Source organism: Argiope bruennichi, chromosome 11 (assembly GCF_947563725.1).
Source record: "Argiope bruennichi chromosome 11, qqArgBrue1.1, whole genome shotgun sequence".
Lineage (NCBI taxonomy): Eukaryota > Metazoa > Arthropoda > Arachnida > Araneae > Araneidae > Argiope > Argiope bruennichi.
In genome coordinates, this window is record NC_079161.1 from 84661114 (window position 1) to 84685200 (window position 24087).

Genomic DNA, 24087 nt, shown 5'->3' on the forward strand with positions numbered 1-24087 from the left:
TTTCGATATAATCCATGAATATTCTTTTGTGATTACTTTGGCTGTGACTAAGTGATCACTATTGTTTATTGCAGTAGAAAATTGAAAGCACAAAACCTTAAAGAATAGTAGAAAAAACTTACTTTCTCTCAATTCTGTAGCTAAAATATGTCTAGCAGCAATCAGGAGTTCCTTACGCAAATGTGCAACTTCCTGAGGACACAATCGCAGCAAGCCAATCATTCCTCTGGCCAATTCAGAGGAATGCTCATTGACAACAGCCTGAAACAGAAGAGAAGTACACTCAATTATAATATCTTTAAGATAGCTGCAATTTAATGAATGCAAACAATTATAATATTAAGATGTAATAAATCTGAGCAATCTACTGATAAACTGGGTAGTGTAATGCATGTATTCCCCCCCCCCAGATTAAAAAAAAAGCATACAGATATATAAAACAACGACAACATTTTTTACATTTATCTGAAAGAGAATTAAATGTCCTATATTATGGTTAGATGTGAAATATCATCTATACAAAACTAAACTTGTTTTTTGTGTTTAAACAAGTTGTTAACATTAAAATTATTAGACAATTTTGTATTATATATATGTATGAAGCAACATTACCTTAATATGTCATTTGCAATTAAATTTTGATGCTAAAATAATAATAGCTAAAGCAACTTAAAGAAAGTCGTTTGGGGAAAAACAATTTTATTTCAATATATATTTTTTTTAATTTAATAATTTTTAAAACATTTTATAATATGTTTTATTTTAGTTACTGGATTAATTTTATTTTATTACAGTGATAAATAACTTTCCAATATGTATTTCAGAAAGTATATGATTAGCATTCAGATTTTGCAAACTCCTTAAAGTTTTCACAAGACTCATATATAGGACGTCATTCAAAACATGAGCCTAGAAAATTTGTAAACTGAAAATGTTTCTGATCCAATCCATTCATAAAATGAGGTTCAAGTATGTGAGAAATTAAATGAAAATGAATATGCATGTGCATGTTGCTACTCTACAGGTCAGACCTTTCGACCTACAGCTACCAAATCTGGCACAAACTTTGGAGAGTTGGAACATGCACTTTAAAATATTTTTTTTAAATTTAAAATTATTAAAAATTAACCTGAATTTTGACAGGGGAGGAGTCTGTAATAATTTCAGAAAATGTTATTGCATAATAATAAAATTAAAAGTTTCAAAATTTTTTAAATTGGCTTTTCAATTATATCAATTTAATAGTTGTGCAAATTTCAACCGAATTTAAACAATTTAATTTTTTTAAACTTAATACCCTATAATAGATTGCACTTTATCTAAAAACTCATTGTTTAAGCAAATATTTAATCAAATGGTTTTCTTCCATTGTCAAAAGTTAAGAAAAATTGTATTTAATGTGTGTAGTTTGCAGAATAAATATACAATAAAACAAAAATTAGGAGATAAATTACACATTTAATAGTGTTATATTATGGGACAGGCATTTATTAAAACAATGAAAAGAACATATATAAGACAATTATGTAAGTTATATGTAGACAATTTAACTAAAATTAAATATAAGAATACCTCTAGTAAACCAGCTGGTTGCCAAAGGCAACTCATATATTATGTATTTATAATGCTTATAATGAAAATAAATTTCTTAAAATCTATTAGTGTGATGCTAAATAATACATGAAAAATGCAATGACTCCTAGCTTTGAAAAACATTAATAATAATAATAATGTTACTTACCTGATAAATTCTTACTATATATGCTAAAAATGATAATGTTTTGATTTGAGCAGCCATAAAATCAACAAACACTTCTTTGTTGAAATTTGGATTGTTCCTATAAAGGAATAGAAATTATTATGTAGTGCTAAGTATATTGCAAGACATATTTTTAAAAAAAAATCTCACCAATTTTTGAGCTTAAAAAATGATTATAGACTATTTCAATCTGGCTACACGAATGGGGGGGGGGGAGGTTTATTTAATAATAATAAATACAATAAACCAATTAATATTTACATTTTGCACAGTTATTTACTCTATCAGATATTATCTACAAATAGATAGATGGATATAAAATAGACTTTCAGTAATATAACAGAATGGATATGAGATCAGAGAATGAATGAAAACTGCCAGATTCGTAGAGGTCCAATAAAAAATACATTTAATACCAAAATATCATGTTTATTGCGTAAAATATTACACTTACTGTATTACATATTATAAATTTTATATATCTCAAAATCTGAGCAATAACCTATCGTTAATGTTGAGTGTGCCAAGGTCACTGATCTCTGAAAGTAATGACTCCCCAACCCCAATAACATTTCTCACTTGTCTGGGTATAAAATACCCGACAGTAAGAAAGGCCGAATTGTTGAAAATTTATTGTATTTATTAGATTTAAAAATAGATAAAACGATTGGGATTTTTTTTTCACTAATAATAGAGCATATTTTACATTCATTCAAAGCAGGGAGATAAAACATGCAATAGAATTTTTTAATTATATAATTTACATATTCTATATCACAAAATTTTGAACAGCATTAAATATAATCTAAAATATTTTCCTTTTTTTTTTTTTTTTTTTTTTTTACAAAATTAAGTTTTGAAGGGAAAATTACATAGCAAATATAATGTCTTTTAAAAAAGTCATTAAATCAAATATAAAGTTATTATATTAAAGTTAAATATAATTTTAACACTAACCTTTGCTGAAGAGTAGGTTGAAGTGATATAGTTGACATGATCAATGGAATGAATTCTTCAACATCACTGTGGACATTTTGCTTATATAACTGATACATCAGTACCACTATTATTGGCAACTCAGCAAGAGCTTTCAAGGACTTTGAAGCTTTTGGAATCAAATTGAACTAAAAAAAAAAAAAAGAAAGAAATATGGAAATTTGAACAAGTGAATAGTCAAATATATATATGTATAATATTGCTTTCTTTTAAAAGCATAGCATATAAAATGTTGATTTAACAATTGCAAAACTAGTATATAGCATTTTGAAGCTGCATCAAATGATTTGAGAAACTATGAAAAGATTTTTTACATCAATAAAATGTTTTCTGCAAATTAGATGAATGACAATTTGATATAACAATGACAATATGAAAATATGTAAGAGTTACAAAGATGCAAAAATTTTAAATTGTGATTTTAAACCCATTAGCAATTTCTTATTATTTTAGAAAGTTTTTATACTGATATTAATTCAAATCTATTAAAATGAATTAATATATCTATAATAATTAATATTAATTCACTCGTGGTTGTCGTAGGAGAAGAGTAAAAAACTTAAGTTTCGTAAGTTTTAAGTATGGCAAAAAAAAAAAAAAAAAACCTTTTTAAATAGAATGCAACATTGAGTCGAATTTACTGATTTAGCATATAAAGGCTAAAAAAAACCATCAAAAGCATCCAATTATTGCAAATTAAAAAAATAAAACTAAATTGTTTACTAATTAACCTAACAACCAAGTGTTACATAAAAAAACCTTTACCCATATAAAAAAAAGAAATCCTGCCAAATCTGTATTTTACATGTAACACACTCTTCAGAAGTATTTTTATACCCGAGATTATTAATAAAATAGCACAAATTGCGAAATTAGGCCCTTAAGAATTTAATACTTATTGGAATGAACAATTTGGAGGAATAGTGGAAAAAAAATCATTTTCATAGCTTGAAGGGCTTATGGGGGAAAAAATACAATAACCAAGAATAATAATTTTGCATTTTAAAATCTCTTTAAATTTTATAAGAAAAATAAGTTTCATATCAAACGTTTAGTAAAATCTTAATATTTCTAAGAATGTTAAACCCTAGCCCAATTACAACAAATATGATTTGCTGTTTACATTTTTTTTTTTTTTTCATTGTACGTTCAAATTGCAGGAGGAGGGATCAGCTGCCTTTTAAATTATTTCCTCATTACTTAAACCTTCTCTTGTTCACTTGAATAGACATTTTACAAAAATTAAAAATGAAAGCATGGAAGATTCTAGAGACTGAAATCTGTCTATACTAATAAGGAAAAATGTGTGTATGTTGGTGCAATACTGGAAACAGTGGCTGATCAAAAACTACAAAATTTTGCATGGATATACTTTGGGGGAGAAGGGGATGTGCATCAAATTTTTTTTTTTTTTTTTTTTAATTCTATAAGTTTTTAACTTATTTTTTGTGCAATAACTTGAAATTATTGTACACAATTAATTTCTTTACCATTTAAAATTTTTAAAAAGTTTCTTTTTAATTTTATCAATTTTTCCTGAATTTTGGAAATTTAAATATACACACATAATTTTAAACAATAAATTTTAAATTCACCAATAGTTCAAACTGTTTCCAAGGTTCTGTCAAATATCTAATGATATGTTGTTGTTTTTTTTCCGGTATTGTCAACTAAATAAAGTGACTTTTTTTTTTAAAAAAAAAATCTGTACAATTTTAGGGAAAAAAAAGAAGATATTATAATCTGATGCAAAAATATTTTTCTAGTACAAATCAAGAATATATAAGAGATTTCATTGGAAATAATAAAAACTATACTACTGGTGAACCAACTGGTAACTGTAAATTCATTTTAAATCAAAGTTATATTGAAGAAGAGTCAAATTATTAAAGAGGACAATAAAATCAACATTATCATGACATGCAGTTGAAAAAATCTTAGTCAGTGTAAGACAAAAAAATGACAAAATGCATTGGAATTAGTAATTCATATAGGTTTGACAATTAATGGATTTGAGAAAAATGCTCTATTGACTGTTCTTCTGGATGATGTGGATTATTAACATTTATCTTGTCAACAGGATAAACAAAGCAATGCTAAACTAAACTGTCATTTCTGGCCCAGTATGTCCTCATTATATTTAATAATTTGATACTCACTAATATTTATAATATGATTTTATAAAATAAATGTTAAGATACTTACTTGCTGTTCAGGATTTACATCTGAGCCTCTCCTATCAACATACACAGGAGTGATAGTGAAGGTCTCTTCTAAAATGGGAAGTAGAGTTGCTAAACTTACATCCTTTAATTTTTGGATAGGACGAGGTTCGAATATATGATTCAGGTGATTAGGAAGTTCTTTGTAAATGTCTTTCACATATTGTAGAAACAATGATATCTTTAAAAAAAAATCCAAATATAAATTTTTACCAGTAAGTAATTCATAATCTAGGAAATTTAAGATTTTAAGTTTCAGTATGGATCAAAAATGCAGTTTATAGAAATACATTAAATCAATCCCATGAAAATTAAGACTATGGCTAACCAGTATGTTTTCTGAATGAAAATTCCCTGTTCTCTTTTTCAACTTATTGAAGAAAAAACATTCATTGTTTCAGATCTCTAATGGCATTATCTATTTTTATTTTTCATCGCCCACATATATAAAAGTGACATATATAAATAGCTTTTACACAACAGCAACAACAAACAAACAAAAAAAAAAAAAAAAAAAAAATCAAACTACTGAACTTTTTTTTTTTGAAGTTCACCCACAAATACTATAAAACATAAGAAAGGTTTTAGTAAAGGCTTGATGACAAATCATTAAAAAAGTAATTTATTCATCAATTAAAAATTATGCTTTAATGTTCATAACAGATTACTTTATCTTTAATATTGCCATTCTTATTGAATGAAAATGAAATAAATATTTTAGGTCATTTAATTTGCTTAATAGTAACTTATTATTTATTATATTTATAGGAGGAAAATTACTTTTGACAGTTATCAAAAAATATGTAGGGAAAATTATTTTTTATTTTACATAAAAAAATAAACCCATAGATAAGAGGAATTTTTGTATTGTAATATTTTAAACTAAAGAAATTAATCAATTAAAATATTATATTCAATTTTTGTTTTTCAATTCAGGTAGTTAATAATAAGCCTATATATCCTGCATGTTCTGATATAAGAGGACTAGGATACAATATTATCAACACCCTATTTATTGGCCGAAGAAAATCAGAAGATTGAAATTCTAATCGATTACTAGTAAGAACAGCATGTGTACCAATTGTATGCAAGGTAATGAAAATGTACTGATATAGCATCTGTACCACTCAGCAAGAAAAATTTTAAAGTTTTTCTGTTGCATTTCCAAATGGAAGTAAAAAGGAAACTTTGCTAATAAAAATTGTAAAAAAAAAAAAAAAAAAAAAAAAAAAAGTAATAATTCTGCCACTAACAAATTTATTATTACATACACATACACAAATACTGATAGATTTAAAGGGAAAACATCAGTTTATAGGGTTAAGTCAAATTCATCATTTCACTTTATCAAAAGATACTTCACCAAAAGGATGCTTTTTACTGAAATTGAAACAGAAGAATAAAATATCTAATAAAATTTATATTTTTGAATGGAAAAATTCCAATATCTGTTACGGAAACTAACACTAAATAACATGATGAATGCTGACACAATGTCTAAAAAGTTTATTCCTAAGAATGAAAAAAGATTAACAGCCTTTATAAAAACTAATAGTAAGTAACATGATCAATGGGGACAAGATGGAATCACTGTCTACCTTTAATATAAATGAAATTATTTCATTATTATTCATCATTATTTTTTTAATTAAATGATTTCTTAATTGTCATGCAAAATATAAACAGTCATAAATTCTATAATTATTAATGTATCTGTAAAAGAGTTCAATAAATCACTTACTTCAGGGCTGTAAGCAGGCCTGAAAGTCTTATGAAATTCTATAATGATGCGCAACACAACTAAAATGTTGTCTTCATTTTCAGTCTGGAAAGAATTTAACTTTTAAAAAAGCAGTAATATTATATTAAGAAAATTAGTATTAGTATTAAATATATATTAAGAAGTTAGTTATATTTATAAAAGCAAATTGATAATCAACAAGACAAAAAAAAAAAAAAAACATAAATAAAATGATTTAGGTTAAAGCAAATACAGAACTAAATCTAAGCTGCAATATTTATCCAAATGATACAAAAACTAACATCCATGTGAATATATAATTTGAAGTTAAAACTTAATTACTCGGTCAGGGACACTTACTTCTAAAAGTTTGAACATCAATGTTAAAATACTTTTTACATGACCCAGCAGTGTGGCATTGGTAGGTATTCTATGGATAATTTCTAAAATCAACTTGCGCATTTGCTGAAATGGAAGAATTGCATTAGATGAAGAGAATTTAGTTTCCCTTATTTAACGAATCAATAAAGATTTTATTACAGTAATGTGTAATTTTTATTTCTACTTCACAAAAGTTATCTAAACAATATCACTTAAATAATTTTAAACATACAAATACAACAATAAACCATTTTTAAATCAAAATTAAAAATATGTATAATGAAAAAATTTGAAAATTGTACATTGTTTACTCATTAAAACTAATACACTCATAAAAAATGCCGAATTAAATTATAAAGATCTGATTTCATTTCATCCTAATAAAATGTTATACAATAATTTGATTGAGCATTGTTTTCCCCCCATAAAATTTCAGAAATTATTTTTTGTTTTGAAACAAACAGCAGCTAAAAACTTAAATGAATAACTTTAATATTGGTAATATAAAATTACTAACCCTTTCAATAACAGACAAAATTTAAATATTTTCTTCAAATGAAATTTTTAATTCTTGCCCTTTCAAATTATGATGGAAGAGATGTTCTCTAATGCTGCTCACATATGATCTATTGTCTTGTTTCTCAGTGATAAAAACTAGTTAAAAACAAATGCTGATATCAAAATGAGGGGGGATGTGTCAATAGTTTTTCACAAATAATACCATGAGTAGTGCACATTCTAATGATTTCATACTGTAATTATGCACAAACCTAATTTAATATTAAGTTTAATTTTGAAAACTCTCACCCATGCAAAAAATAAAAAGAGCCAATATTTACAATCATTCTTTGAAACAAGGGGGGGGGGGATCAAATAAATGGAAAAATCAAATAATAGGAAACAGATAATATTAACACAAAAAAAAATTAGTATAAAAAATAACCTTTGATATTTATCTATCATAACAATACCATACAATTTAAACACTAAATTGGTGCAAACCTGCAATGACAAAAATTTGCCAAAAAATATGGACAGAATAGAAAAGTATCCATTTCTCAAAAAGTAGAATTAAACACTTTTTTGGCATTTGTATCTTATAGCAGCCTCCAGATTTTATCACCAAGAAAATGAGATGCATTATCAAGACAGTTACATTATGTATAATAGAGCTTGGTGACTGATCTAAAAATCAACAAGTAAACCCGGGAATCCTTACAAGATGCAAATAAAAATTTCCTAATATACAAGTAAATCCGGGAATCCTTACAAGATGCGAATAAAAATTTTCTAATATACAAGTAAATCCGGGAATCCTTACAAGATGTATATTAGAAAATTTTTATTCGCATCTTGTAAGGATTCCCGGATTTACTTGTATATTAGAAAATTTTTATTCGCAAGTAAATCCGGGAATCCTTACATTATGCAAATAAATATTTTCTAATATACAAGTAAATCCGGCAATCGTACAAGATGCAAATAAAAATGTTCTAATATACAAATAAATCCGGGAATCCTTACAAGATGCAAATAAAAATTTTCTAATATACAAGTAAATCTGGGAATCCTTAGAAGATGCAAATAAAAAATTTTTAATATACTCACATGTGTAGTGTGCTCCGCAATGAAATGAGGCTCACCATCTTGCAAAATTTTAATAAAGACACGAAGGGCATGTTCCAGAAATGATGGATATTGAGGATTAGAAGCAATATTCTGAAATACAATAAATGAATAAGTAACTTGAAATTATAGTTAACATGTATATTTTTATTTATCTAAATATATATGGATACTGCTATTTCTCATCAAGCATTTACATATCTTTAGCTTAATTAATTTAAAATTATATATGTACATTCAAAATTTAAAAATTATAAATAAAATGCACTTAATCTGATTAGATCTGACTAATGTGCACAAAGAACAATGCTACATTGTAATAATTCAATTAAAGTTATATGGCAGGAAAGAAGTTAACGTGCTCATGCCCCCAAATTCTAGTTAGGAATTAATGCAGATGTTAATATTTTATGTGAATATTCCTGTGCATCGCAAATGTAATAAATTTAGATGGTTTTTAAACGAACTTGCTAATGTCATAGTACCATTTCATTTCCCTAATCGTTCTAAATTATATTCTAAAATACATTACAGTATCAATGCTTTTCAGGCAATATTTAAAATTGTATCATGGCTCTCAATCTAGTACTCATTCATAGAACTATTAAAGTGAGCAGAATTTTTGGTCATTCCTCTTAATTTTCACTTCAACAATTTAAAAAAAAAAAACTGCTCAATGTTCTTGTTTATTCAAATAGCTGGCCAACTAATTTTAAATAACTTTTTTTTGTTTACCAATGAAAAATATAACTTATAGTTTAAATTGAACTTAATTTTATTGAGGGAATTCATGTTTTGTAAAATGAAATAGGATTTCATAACCTCAAATAAGTTATATAAGAAACTTCCATACGAAAATTAGAATAAATAAAATCTAATTTGCTTAAAAATTTAAATTGTATGATACTAAGAGTATAATTATCTAACTCAATAAAATTTTCACTACTATAACAGAGTATTCACTTTGAACACAATAGAGATATAGTTTAGAAATAAAACAGTGAATTCATCAATTTAAATGTTTTTAAAAAATAATCCAAATAATTCATTTATCAATCAAAAGAAAAAGATACCTCCAGTTCCTGGCTGACTTCTTGTAATGCTTTTAATTTACTTTCATCCTCTGAAAAAAAAAAAGAGAAAAAACATGCATGAAATTTATTTGCCCAATATTTAAAATGTAATTATTCCAATGATAAAAATATTAAAAAACAGAAAAAAATTAGATATTTTTCATAAAATGATAAAAAATAAATAAATAACGATGCAAAGAATAATAAAAAGTTTATTTCGAGGAACATTTATGAAACAGAAAGTTGTCAAAGAAAAATAAACAATGCACATGAGGGTTAATAAAGGACTTTGCTGAAAATCTTTACTTACTAACAGTTGGATCAACAATCATTGATATGTATGAACGATAAGTATTCATAAGAGCTACAGGATCAGTGATTTGTGGTCCTGAACTAGATGATCCAGCAAGACCAGGTGAAGGTCCTGGTCGTGCCATCGTTTTTGCAGATCTAAAAATAAATTAGGAAATTAATTCACAGCTTAAAAATTTATTAGTCTTTTAATGATGAATTTGTGACCTTTAATGTTAAATTTATTTCTGTGTTGCACATACAGTAAATTTTGCATTAATTTAAGATTAATGGTTTGGCTTTGCCAAACATTTGATTTAAATTAATACTGTAACTGAGCTTTAAGCTTAATTGCATGCTATTGGTGAACACAGTCAATAGATTAACATGACATTTTTTTCTGGCATGTAATAATTGCAATAAATATGGCAATTCTGATAATTTTTTTCACCAATTAATCACTAATATCCAATTAATACACAAGTACTTAAATTAAGTTTTAATCTTCCACAAATAGTACAACTTAGTACATAATTCTTGTAGTATTCATAAACATTTCAACTATTCTATAGGCATTTGAATCAAAGCAACAATGCATTTAAAATAAATAGAGCTACTATTTAATTAGACAATAGAGAAAATTAAAGAGTCAAGGCATTAATATAATTAATATTAACAATGAAAAGTCATTCTGATTTGCTAATATCATTAATCATATAAGAATACTCATGTCATTGCAGGGTTTTTTTTTTTTTTTTTTTCCTTGCTAAAATGGCAATTCTTCCAACATTAAATCAATTTCTTTGATATAGAAGAAAACAAACTTATTTACACATTTCCTTCCAAAATATTTTTAAAATTTTAAATTAAAATTTTACTAGAAAGAAACCAATTGATTCAAAATTTGTCTTCTTTAAACCTTTTAATTAAAACTGTAACCATCATAAGGAACTAAAAATATTTGCTTTTCAGCAGAAAATGATGTTTTAAATGGTGTTTCCCCCCTTATAAAGAAGTGCTCTAGAAAAAAAGCTGCTAAATCATAGCAATAATTGTCAAGGATGATTGTTAATAATGAATATTGACACTTACAGAAAAATGACAATATTACTGTTTAACAATGCCTGGAACTGATAATAGAAAAGGAATTTTTTTTTAATCGAAAAATGATTGATAGATAATAGATCATTATCTGTCATATTATTAGATTATTCCTTCAGATGTATTCCACCCCCCCCCCCCATTTGTGAGAGGTGGTTTTAATTTTGGTAATTTTAACCCTTAGAAAACCCAATTTTCCACATTAAATTTTTTTAAAATATATCAAAGTGTTCATTACAGTAGTCAGAAAAAGAAAAAAATAATTTTAAAAAATCATAATGCATATTTTATATATTTTGGAAAAAAAAAAAAAAAAAAAGCAGATGTCAATTTTTCAAGCAAAATGTGCCCTTGTTAAAAATAATTATACTATAGTAAAAATAAAGTACTCACCTACCTCAAAAGTATTTTATTTTTCGGAAAATTGAAATGTGTAAAAGATTTATTCTGTTAAACTTTTTTGTAAAAATATGTCACTTGTTCAAAACGGTGGGAAAATATTAAAGGTTAATTCAAGAAATGCTTTCAATTCCACAGAAAAAATGAATTCTCAATTATTAAAAAACAAACTCTTATTTTTTTTTTACCACTCAGAATCTTTAATTAAAATGTAATTTGTCTAGCTCCAGAAAAAGAAGAATTATCAATATTTTAATATTAATTATAATTATATTTAATATTATCAATATTAATACTTTTTAAATTTTTTTTCCTATTAACAAAGTCTACAAAAAATTTTTTTAGTTAACAAATACTTGTGATATAACTAGGTAAAAATGAGAATAATTTATTGGAATTATTTTTATTTCATTAATGATAAAGTTACTGGTTCTTTAAGAACATGTTCTTTGTAAAAGCAATTTTCAGTATAATTTTCTTTTCACACACATGTTAAGAATTTTAATATAATAGATATGATAATTAGTTTTGTCCTATTTGCCCAAATTCAGAGATTAGCATTAACATCATATTGTTACATAATTACAAATGCAAATATCTGTTTATCATTAAATACATTTAAATGTATTATTTGTGTATTATTATCTTCAAGAATACCATTAAATACTAAAACATACTAAAATCTACACTGTATCATATCTGAATTATTCATTAATTCATAAGAATGTATAGAAATATACATACAAGTGGGATATGACCATCTCAAATGAGTAGCCAATAATAAATATAATAGGATATAAAAATAAATTACAGTTTCAATTTATAACAAGCAAATTCATTAAGAATTCAATTTAAATCAATTTAATGATAGAAACTTAACTTATGCATCTTATGCTCTTATTTTAACTTATGCATTTTATATAACATCTCTAATTATTTTTTAAAGTTCTTAATATGTATATTGACACATTTCAATAAGAGTTAAATTGTACATATTGTTCATCTTAAGAGCAGGCAACTTGTTTAATGTTACAAAATGAGAGATTTCAAAATAAAAATAATAAAGTCCAAAGAAGCATGAATAAACATACAGACTGCTTAACATCTCAAATGTCTAGCAGTAATTAAAAATATCACAAATGAATTACTCATGTCAGGAAGAATGTGATCTTAAAAATGGTTATAAAAAAATCCTGTTTATTTTTGACATAATGAATGCAGATAGAGAAGGTGAAGTAAAAATGCTAGCATCTAAGGCATGCATGCAGTAAAGCAAAAAACCATGGTGAAATTTAAAAAAAAAAAAAAGAAAGAAAGAAATTGCATCTAAAAATCATCTATTTTCATAAGCAGAATTAATAAATATAATTAAAATTATTTGTATAGTTACTTTAAATGTTTTAAATTATTTCATAAGGCATAATATTTATATACTTAAAATTATAAAACAAGAAACTATATTTAAAAGTAGGATTACTGTTGTCGTCGTCGTTCAATAGGCATTTCATATTTGTAGAATACACTTGCAAAAAAAAAAAAAAAAAAAACCCTAAGAAAGATTGACGCATTATAATGTTAAGCTTAAAAAAAAATTTTCCAGTACCACTATAAGAGAAGAAAAGAAAATATATAAAATTTTGCAGTAAGTTTCTCCTTTAAACAATGAAATACGAAATAAGTTTCAAAATCGAAACATAAAGAAAATTCCAGTAATATAACACTGTAAAGCATGCTAAATGAGTTATTTAACATAAAAATTACTCATACTTTTTAATTAAATCTGTTATAAATTCATTTAACTGCTAACCAACACAATCACTCCCATAAATAATACAGAAACCAGAACTTTTGACGAAGGGATGTACATGACATATTTTGGAGAAAAATTAATAAAAGTATGTCATAAAATTTCTTACTTGATTTGAGGAAATTAAAACCTTGACAAGAAGAGTCAAAAAAACTTATATAACATAAGAATTAAAACACATCCCCGGTGTTATTTCAAATTGCTGCATTTACCCTCGTTTAACTTAGTTTCCCTGCACAACACAAAGACTGTTGCCACTTCACATTACAGAATTAGAAGCTAATCAGTATTCTAAAATAGTTCTATTATTCCGCAATGAGAGAAACTGGTGACATTCATAAAAATTCCCGTAAGGGAATAATGCAGTAGGTTAAATATTAAGTCAATATAATGTGGTGATTGAACCTTTTTTCAGCAAAAATGTTACTAACTGCATTTTTTGAGAGAAACTTCATGAAAGCAAAGAATGTATTTATGCGGGGAAAACAAACAACTTAATTTAGGAGAAAAACCAAGAAATTTAAAACAACATGAAATGCATGATTGATTAAAGCTACGAAATCAATCTAGTATCTGCAAGTCAATTATATAGTATTTGCTTTGTAATAAGAAACATTGGATTTTGATATGTCTTTAATTGTCTTCAAACAAAACAAACGTTAAGATGCCGGATTTAGAAGAGAAGCCGAATGTGAAAATATCTATTCACTGTGCTTCATAAGCTCTGAAAACGTAAAGATTCTATATTCACTGGCATTCAGAATATTGAATAACATTATAGAAATATCTTTTGCCAATAGGGTATATAGTTCCAAAAATATTAAAACTGGATTCTAGATTCTACACTTCGTTAAATCATAAAAGCTGGAAAGTTTCCTCATTTATGTGGAGGGATAGCTTATCAAAATTATTATATTCGAGAAAAAATAAATCAAATAGTTAAGAGAAGGGGAACATCCTTAGAACTTATGTCGAAATAAACTAATATAATATACAAATGAATTTCTTCCCTCCTATCATGTCAATGCAGATTCAAGCATATTGCGATTTCAAGAAAAATAAATAGTGACGCCCCTCTTTTAATAAACTGGCCTATTCAATTTCACATTTTAACATGTTTTCTTAATCTAATGAGCATGGTAATGATTCATTTTCGTGACTTTGTGAACATATATCTCAATTATTTATTTATTATGACTCATTACTGAGACCCAAATTTGTATATATTGTTGTTTAAGTAAACTCTTGGTATTTGTAAATATTGATATAAAAATTGAATGCGACGAAACAAGACAGAAACCTGATTAACTGCATTTAACAAAATGCAAATATTTTCTATTCTTTTCTAAAAGATACTATAAAATTATATATTTTATAATTCATTGTACTTGTATTCGTTACAAATTAATAAATTTGTACATTAAATTGCTGTTCGTTTCCGTATCCTAAGACGACTACTTCTCGACGATTCTATCTCACTAAGGGTTGAAAGGTGGAAGAATGTGTGCATTCACAGAATACCTTATTGTTAAATGTAAACATCTCTACCTTTCTTCTTTTCTCTTACTTTATTTTGTCGAATTAAACCCATCTAACTTTTCTCTGAATTTTTTGAAATATATTCTCTAATAAAATGAAGTATTAAATCATAATCAGTATTTTTAGACCAACATTTTAAATTAGCAATACTTTTAAAAAATTCTTTCCCTCTTGAATATTTAGATACTAACTGTAATAGCCAACATTTTAAATTTAAATTTTTAAACGAATGAAAAGTTTACGCTTTAATTGTTCCTCCGTTTAAGTTCCCCAAAAAAATTCTTTAAAGCTTTTTTATATTGTGAGCAAAATTATAATTATGCATCACATGGGAAAAAGAAGAATCCATTTAATATTAGCATTAATATCACAATATACCAATATGTTTGCAAGAAAAATTTTTTTTAAATAATTTTATTTTAATGCAAAAATTATTTTTTACATAAAATGTAGCTGATTGTTCGGGATTAAAGTAATTGCAGCATAAAAATAACTTTTGAATAAAATATAACTGCGCGAAATACTTTTATCATTTTAAACATTTTTTTAAATTAAAATGATAATATCACATGCACCAAATGACTGCTACAAATTCTTGGTTGCTAATTTCATCCATAAGTTATTATTATTACATACCTATTTCAAACTTTGCTCACAAATTCTGAAGAATTAGAAAGATTTTAATGAACGTTTTGAGACGATTAATTAAATGATTAATTCTCTATTCATGAAAATGAACCAAATCAATAATTATTCCTGATATAAATTATTAATCGTGTGCCGTTTAACATTTTTTTTTCTGTGTTTTCCCTGAATTCTGCTTGTGTATTCTAACAACGTTCTGAGTATTCTTATTCTTGAAAAATATTTCATTTGTTTATACAAATTTTAATTTCCTTGCTTTAATATGAATTCGAGTGACGATTTTTTTTTTTTTTTTTTTTTTTTTTTAAATCTTGGAATCACTTTTGACATATACCTACCATTCAAAAACATATTCAGAAAATTAAACGTAAGTATAAAGGAACAAAATCGAAACTATATATCATTCAAAGCAAAGAAAAAAAAAACCAGACTTCTTGTTTATAAGACAATTTTAAAGGCGTTTTTATCATATACCTCTCCTATTTTAGCAACAGCAGCAAATTATTAAAGAATTTGAACCCTTCCTAAAATAACAGAGAAAGACTAATTAATAACTTCCCACGTCTGAAACAACGATATCAGTAAATCCATCTTATATAAATATCTATATCATAGAGTCGAACTGCATTGCGAAAACTAAAACGAACTTTTACCCTGTGCAAAATGAAGTCAGCCCTAATGTAAACACAACTAATTCAGTTGATGCGTCAGCATAATACTTTCAACATTCTAAGGTTAAAATGACCTTGACGGCTAAATAACTTCCTTCGTACCATGGAGATAATTCATTCGGTTAAAAATACAAGTTACTTTGGGTAGCGGATGTATTGATAATATTTGAACAGATGACATTGGTTATTCCATTGGTATACAAAGCAATTAATACAGCAATATCCGGGATCAGTAGAAATGATTTTTTTTTGTCAAAAATAAATCAACTGCATGTATATAACTAAGAAAATAGTGATTTTTCAAAGGCTATATTATTTTAATTTTATTCAAAATAATAGAGTTGACACTTGGCAATCAAATTGATTATCAAATATAAATTTTCCTAGAAAAAGAAAACTTGTTGATCCGACCTGTCACATTCACAGTAAAATTAATACATTCTAGGATGTGAATTATTATTGTTGTTTTGAATTACTAAATACAAAAAGAAAAAAAAAAGACCTCATGATGATTATTACAAAACTGAGTCTTGGGATATCTATTATCAGAAACAATAATTTTTTTCGTAGTTCTATTCTAGATTAATTTTAGGAAAATATAGCCTGAAAAGCTCTATTAAAATTCATCTAAAATCCTTTCCTGGTGATATCACTGATAAATCGAATGAATATGAAACTTTCAAAAACAATTACTTAACAAAAATTTTAATTGATTCTTAAGCGGTTCCTTAATTTAATTTTCTTCATCCCCAAATGGTCCACTACATACCTACAGGGATATATGTACATACCGTTAAAAACGTAAGCAGATGATGTTATCACTTTTTTAGAACGATTTCAATTAAAGTTTAATTTGTAAAGACTATTTTTTTTAATGTTCGATCCAATAGCTGTGTTTTTGCATAATAAGTCAACATCGTGATTTCCATAATAGAAGAACTATTCGTAAAATTTCTTAGGGATTGTTTTCCATTCCATTTTTATTATTTTCCAGAATCAATCAAGCACACTGGGTTTGCACTCAGAAATCATTCTTTTCAACAGATCAGAGACTCAGTAATCCCAGAGGACTTTCCAGAAATATGTTGAAAAAGTATAACTGTAGTCGATGTATCAGTCTTCAGTTTTTTCAAGAAATGCATAGTACTTTCCGAAAAATGAACTTATAGCTTTATCTTGGAGAGGTTTCATTCTAAAAGTCATAGGAATTTCTTCTGTAAATAATGAATTTGAAATTTGCTCTAGATAATATATTGAATTAATTTTGATGTGTTTTTCCACTTTTTATTTTCAGTTTCTTACTGTAGAAAAGCTTTGAGACAATCAATAAATTCTTACAGAAATTTTCTTTACATTAAAAGAACCATGCTTGTATATTTTTTTGCTTTCTCGTGTACGTAGTGTAGAGAAAATCTAGTAATCGTCCAAAAATTCAAAATCGAGATTTAGACGAATCTCCACGTTTTCCCCGAGATCGAAAAACACATTTTTGGAAAATGTCCGTCTGTCTGTCTGGGACGAAGAATTAAAAAACGTCTTGAACTAGATCGTTAAAATTTGGTATACGGTCTTTACACCAAATGTGCAGATTTCTATCAAATTTTGAAAAACATTTGTTCAGAGGAAGTCCGCCTGTCTGCTTAATCGTATATAAGTTAAAGGGATAGTTATAAAACGAAGAGAGCCAGAAAGATTGGTACACACAGTTAACATCTAAGTTGTAGATACCTGTCAAATTTTGAGCTAAATCCAAAAACGTTTTGATTTTTTGTGAGTCTGTACTTTCAGAAGCATGTATACGCAATAATTGAAAAACGCAATGACTTAAATGTAAGAAATTTGGTATGGAATTTTGTGACTACAAGTGCAGTTTTGTGTCAAATTTTTGTTTTAGTCGGTCGAGTAAAACGTGTCTAAGACACAAATTCGATTTTTGGATACTACTCATGCCAGGGATTAATCGCCAAATAACTCGTCCAAGAGACACAAATGGATTCGATAAACATGCTAAATGCATGCCAAAAGTTAATATTTCGTTTACTTCTGTGCGCAAGTGCCATGGCATGGCAAGTTTATAAGATAGTATGCGAGAAAGTTTTGGGAAAAACACACCCGCTGGTTTTTCTTCATTTTCGATAGTAAATTTACCTATTTTTGTTGTAATCTTTTAGGTAAACACAAATTTCATAAAAGGTCGCAATGTATTTCCATTATCTCCTATTCATAATTTTCATACAAAGCTGTTCTGAGTTGCGCATTATGCATCAATAAAAAGATGGTGATTCTTACGCTTTTAGATATTTTTTTATTGTAAATTTTACTTTATCATTATATTTACTGTTACTACAGATGCATTTATTTAATACTTTGCAACTAATTCCTGAGTCGGAGGATTATCACTTATTACCAAGAATTTCATTTTAATAATATTAAAAAAAATATTAACATTTTTTGGGTATTCGTTTGAAGTCCTCTTTCCATGAAAAAGTAATGAGTGAAGGTTTTTTTTCCCTTTCCGATTAGTAAGGCTGCTTATTTTGTACTTAAAAATTTTAATATCATGTGTTTCGCAATGTTTTGAATTAGGGAATAGTTCTCCCCGAAAAGAACAAAAACATATTCTCCAATCCATAGCTTGTTTATTTATTGAAAAAAAGAATACATTTAAAAAAGCAAACGATTTCTCACTTCAAATAATAAGCTGCTGCCAGAAATTTCTATTCCAAGAAATGTGCTTTTTTTAAATTCTTTATCGAAATCATCTACAAATGTGTAAATAGCATTTGTATTAATCTTTGCACCATAAAAGCAAAATAAATAATATCTGAAAATTAATTCATAGAATTTTCTCGAATACTCTTAAGAAGTTAAAAATGATAAAAATAAAAATGTTTCTAAAATACTATTTTTTTTTTATCAGAGTGCTGAAGGGCAAATTTTTTTTTTTTTTTTTACTATCAAAAACGTGGATATTAAAACAGAAATGTAAAAGCTCGAGGCCACTAATCAAAATATTTTAAAGGAACTGATATTTTAATATAATTTAAAATATGTTTTAACTTTTAAAGAATGTTTAAAAATTTCCTTTATTTTGATGATTATTGAGTCACATTTTGTATTTAGCATTTCTTTGTCACTTTGTTTTGAAGTTTATATTTCTTATAAGAATTAATTTTAAAAAACTTTCAGAAAATTCTTTACTTTCTTTTATCCGTTGTATACCTAGAGGAATAAAAGAACCTAGAGAAGAGGGAAATATTGTAATCGCTAAAAACTTTTTACGAACCTTCATGTTCCAGATCCGAAAAATAGATTTTTGGAATTAACGTTTATCTGTCTGTTATCTTGAAAAAACCCATTAAATTAGACGGGTGAATTTTTTTTTTTTACAACTAATATGTAATTTCCGTTAAATTTTGAATGAAATCTATTGAGAAGTCTGTCGGTCCAGCTTTCTGCGTACGAGTAAACACCATAATTACAAAGCATTAAGTGCTAAAGAGATAAAATTTGGTGCACATGATTAGCATCTAAAATGTAGAAATGTATCAAATTTGGAACAACATGTCTATTGTTGTCATTATTTTCACATACATGCACAAGCGTACGTAGTACAGTAAGTCATAGGCCGGAACAAAATATTATTATTAATTTCATTTCAATCCTTTTGAAAGCAAAACTAAAAACTGAATTTTATGCTGAATCTGAGAAATTTTTGTTGAATTACTGTTTGAGATATTACATAAATTATGAAAAATATTTTGTAGTTCACATAAGACTTAAATACCGAGCGATTCTGTTTGCAATACTCATATTCGATAATAATAATAATAATAAATAAATAACAATAAAGATTATAAAATAAAACGCTTGGTTTTATTAAAAAATATCTTTATATTAATTGCAATTTCATCATTTCCACTTTAAATTCAAGTTGAAGTTTTACTGGAAATGACAACAAATTAGCAAAATATATATAGTAAATTGAACGAAACGATCTAAACAACAGTATAAGTTTGGTATGACTATCAAAATTTGAAGATTAAAAATGTTTTGTTTGAGAATCTATTAAAAGACCAGTTACTTAAAATGTTTAATTGAAAATTGTAGCGAGCGGTAATACTGGCGAACCGGCTGGTCGCCAAAGGCGGCTAGTTATATAAATAAATAAAAAATATATTATTCCATGACATTATAAAAGTAATTTTAAATAAATTTTTTGCCCTTTTGCATGGTTTTTAATTCAAAAGTTCAATTGCATACAGTAAAATCATTTCTATAAATTAACTGATAAATGTAGATTTGACCAAGCCTTTTCAATTTAATAGTCGTAATTTTAGCTTTTTATAAACATTTTTTTTTTACTGACATAAAATCAACTTACGCTGATAAAAATTTAAATTTGATAATTTGAAAATTTTGTTTACATTCTGAGCAAAATAATAATAATAATAATTCATTGATAAAAAATATTAAAAATATAACTTGATTTTAATACCAAGTATTCTATCGAAACAAAATTCTTTCCAGAGATTGCAATGAATATATCTCTAAAAACAGATTTGTGAAGAATAAATTCTGATGTTATTTAATTGAATGATTAATGAATCAATTTGTCTGAGTTAAAATTGATGAAAAATAAACGTAGAATAAATTAAATTTTTTAAATAAATAAAAAATAGTTGGTTAAAATATATGAATTTATGGCAAACGATTTTTATCACGGAGATTCCTTTTATAAGTTTCTTTCATTATTACTATGTAAATATTTCTGCATCAAATGAAATGGTATAAAATTTCTTTGTTTCATTTAAACTGTTCACTAAACTACGGATGTTATTATTACTTAGTGCAATTGCTAAGAAAGATTTGTGCGTTTTAATGTATTTAACACGTACCATGAATAACAACTTTTGAACAAAGTAGCATTTTTTAATTTTTTAATCAATTCTTTGTGATCATTTTACAAAATAGGAACAAATGACAAATCATATTCTTTGACGGTTATTGAGTCGTTAATTTCACAAATCGGAAAAATTATGCATACATACTTCTACAATATAACAATTGAGATAATTTTTTATATTAATTACTAATATTAAATCGTGAGAGATTCAGTTCAAAATAGCTGTGCGAAACTTTATAGTCGAATTTTAGCGCTGAAATTCTTAATTTATGTGATTTCCTAATATGTGGGAAAATGTTTCAAGGTTAAGACTGAAGAAGAAGAACTGGTTTGGATGCTCTTCAACTGGAAATATAACACAAATGAATTGATATTGATTTCTGAATTTTTTTTCTTCTTTGAATTGATATTGATTTCAGATTTTTTTTTTCTTTGAAATGATACTGATTTCTAAATATTAATAAAAATTTATTTTTTATCCATTTTAATCCCCTGTTTTGTTAAAAAAGAATAATCGTCACAACTTAATATATAAAAATATTCGAAAAGGTCGATTCCAATTGGCATTTTGTTTATTATAGACATACAACTAACAATATAAAATTGAAATAAACTAGAAACAAATTTATTGTCTTCTATCTCAAAATGATGCTCTTTTAACCTGTAATTTACTTAATTCTATACTAGAATCTCTCCTTTTAAACAAAATGTAATCAAATGGAACAATCAAAAAATTAATTTGAACTCAAACTTATAATGTAAAAATGAGGGTATCCAAAAGTTTGTTCCAAAGAATAAATAATGTTTTGAACTACAACAGTAGTCGAAAGATTTTGAAAGATTAAAAATGCCTCTTTCTTTGCTTTTCTCCTTGCTGCAAATGTTTTGAAAATAAAATATATGTCAAAATTATCGCTTGGTCTGATTCTTTCTGTTTTAATTATGCTTTACTTTTCATTTTTTAAGATTCAAAACAGTCCAACATATAAATTTTCATTTAGTTTCCATTTTTATCTTACTAATATCATTTTATCGTTTGAATTTACTATTTTTTCTTATTTTACTTTGCAATTTTTTACACTTTTGATTTAATTTTTAAATTTTAGAAGTCTTTAAAATTAATTTTTTAATTAATTTAAAATTTAAATTAATTTAAAATAATTTAATTTAAAATTTAGGGCATATAAAATAATATTCGAATAATAAAACCATGTCACTGAATTTACTGTAGATGACAATCATAATAAATTTAATCGTAAAATGAATAACTTTTTTGCTTATAAAAACATGATATTACGTAATGATACCTCTTTATCTAATTTAAATCCTAATTAATTTCCTAATTTTTATTTTAATTCAGCTCACATTAACATCATTCTAATATGTTCTCTTATTTCCTGATCTAATTTCCATTTTTTATTTAATTATTTTTAGCATGCGCTCTAGAAACTGATGACTTCAGCATTTTCTCACGCTCCGAGTGAAGGGGTAAAAATCCTTCATGCTTACAACATTCATTTAAAAATACCTAAGATTCCCTTTCCTAAGTCGATGCATGTAAAAGAAATCCCTATCAAAATCTCATAGTAAAATCACAGAAGGGACAAATTTCCGCCTCTTTTACTCTTGTGTCGTGAGGTAGACTGATGTATCTCTTACCACTTTTTATCTGTACAAATCATGCCTCTCAGGATGAAATAACTCGAAGTTAAAATTCCAAAAGTTCCATCCTTTCGGCGAAGCACTGTTGAAATATGTTTACATATCCAGTATGCCCACTAAAGTCCCTTGCCACCCTCTTAACTTCGGAAATGCTGCTAATACATTAAAGAAAAAGTGATGTTTAGTTATAGTAGAGTAGTCATGCGCTACTAAATGAAACCGTCTACGCCATAAATGTCCACAAGTTGTCTTTTCGTACTAAATCGATGATGCTCTATATCTTTGTAAATCACTTTTTTTTCCCGTATCTCGTTCCCCCCCCCCATCTGTTTTGAAGAACAGAATGTTATCTTCGCAGTTTTCCCCCGGTGGCATCGTAGATGGTTTCATTCAATAGCGCATGGCTATTTTACTATACATGGCTATTTTACTATACCTTTTAAATGTATTAGCAGCCGTTCTGAAGTTAAGAGGGGGGCAAGGGACTTTAGTGGGCATACTGTATATGTACTTCAAGGAAGCATGCAAAACATATGAAAAGGGATGAAGAAAAATATTTGCACAAGTCTCAAATTCTTATATTGTTTGACAACGGATTCTAAAACCCTCTGCGCTTTTACGCATGCGTTAGGATGAGTTTAATTCGCAAAACAGGGGTGATAGGAAAGATGAAAGGAGGAGATGTTTGCATTTAACAATAAAATAAAATCGGATTATTCGCTCGCTGAATTAAAATAACACTGTCAGAAACGACACGATACTCACATACTCGAGAAAAAAAAATTGAACAGAAAAGTATCTAATAGGGCGAAAATCAAGGTCAAAGAATGACGAAGAATTCCAGAAATGCGCTCATCCATCGGCGTCTCTCCCCTTAATGAGATAGAATCCTCGAAAAGTGGTCGTCTCAGAATATTGAAACGAACAGTAAAAATGTTTTTATTTCTGAATTCTTTTTTTTCCAGTCTAATTGACTGAATCGATTGCTTAAATTTGAAGGTCACTCAATATCTACTGGGGGAAAGATAAATTTTAAACATGATATGTATTTTCAGAATATGATATCTGCTTTTTTTGATGTTGAAATGTTGCCAATGTTGCTTCCAATGTTGAAAATCCAATGTATTTCACCTTAACAGTCTTCATTATGAAAAAAAATGTTATTAATATATCCTCTATGATTTCTAAACAAGATTTGCAAACTATTTTGCATGAAATATTATTAATGGAAAGTAATGAATATCGTTGTTACTTGGCTCTGAACGTTG

At 26.4% G+C, this 24087-nt stretch overlaps 1 protein-coding gene across 3 annotated transcripts in view; it reads right to left on the bottom strand.

Annotated features, from left to right (window-relative positions):
- The window catches only part of LOC129956456 (transformation/transcription domain-associated protein-like), a 123916-nt gene extending 110285 nt beyond the window's left edge, over positions 1-13631 (bottom strand). For all 3 annotated transcript variants that reach the window (XM_056068343.1, XM_056068342.1, XM_056068341.1), the window contains exons 1-10: positions 13506-13631; positions 10109-10248; positions 9799-9848; positions 8708-8818; positions 7079-7183; positions 6719-6802; positions 4961-5158; positions 2717-2883; positions 1742-1838; positions 123-261 (exon numbers count right to left, since the gene is read on the bottom strand). In XM_056068343.1, the coding sequence (XP_055924318.1) occupies positions 123-261; positions 1742-1838; positions 2717-2883; positions 4961-5158; positions 6719-6802; positions 7079-7183; positions 8708-8818; positions 9799-9848; positions 10109-10235 (1078 nt within the window). In that variant the 5' untranslated portion in view covers positions 10236-10248; positions 13506-13631. The remainder of the gene's footprint in view (positions 1-122; positions 262-1741; positions 1839-2716; positions 2884-4960; positions 5159-6718; positions 6803-7078; positions 7184-8707; positions 8819-9798; positions 9849-10108; positions 10249-13505) is intronic.
- Positions 13632-24087: the final 10456 nt, after the last annotated feature.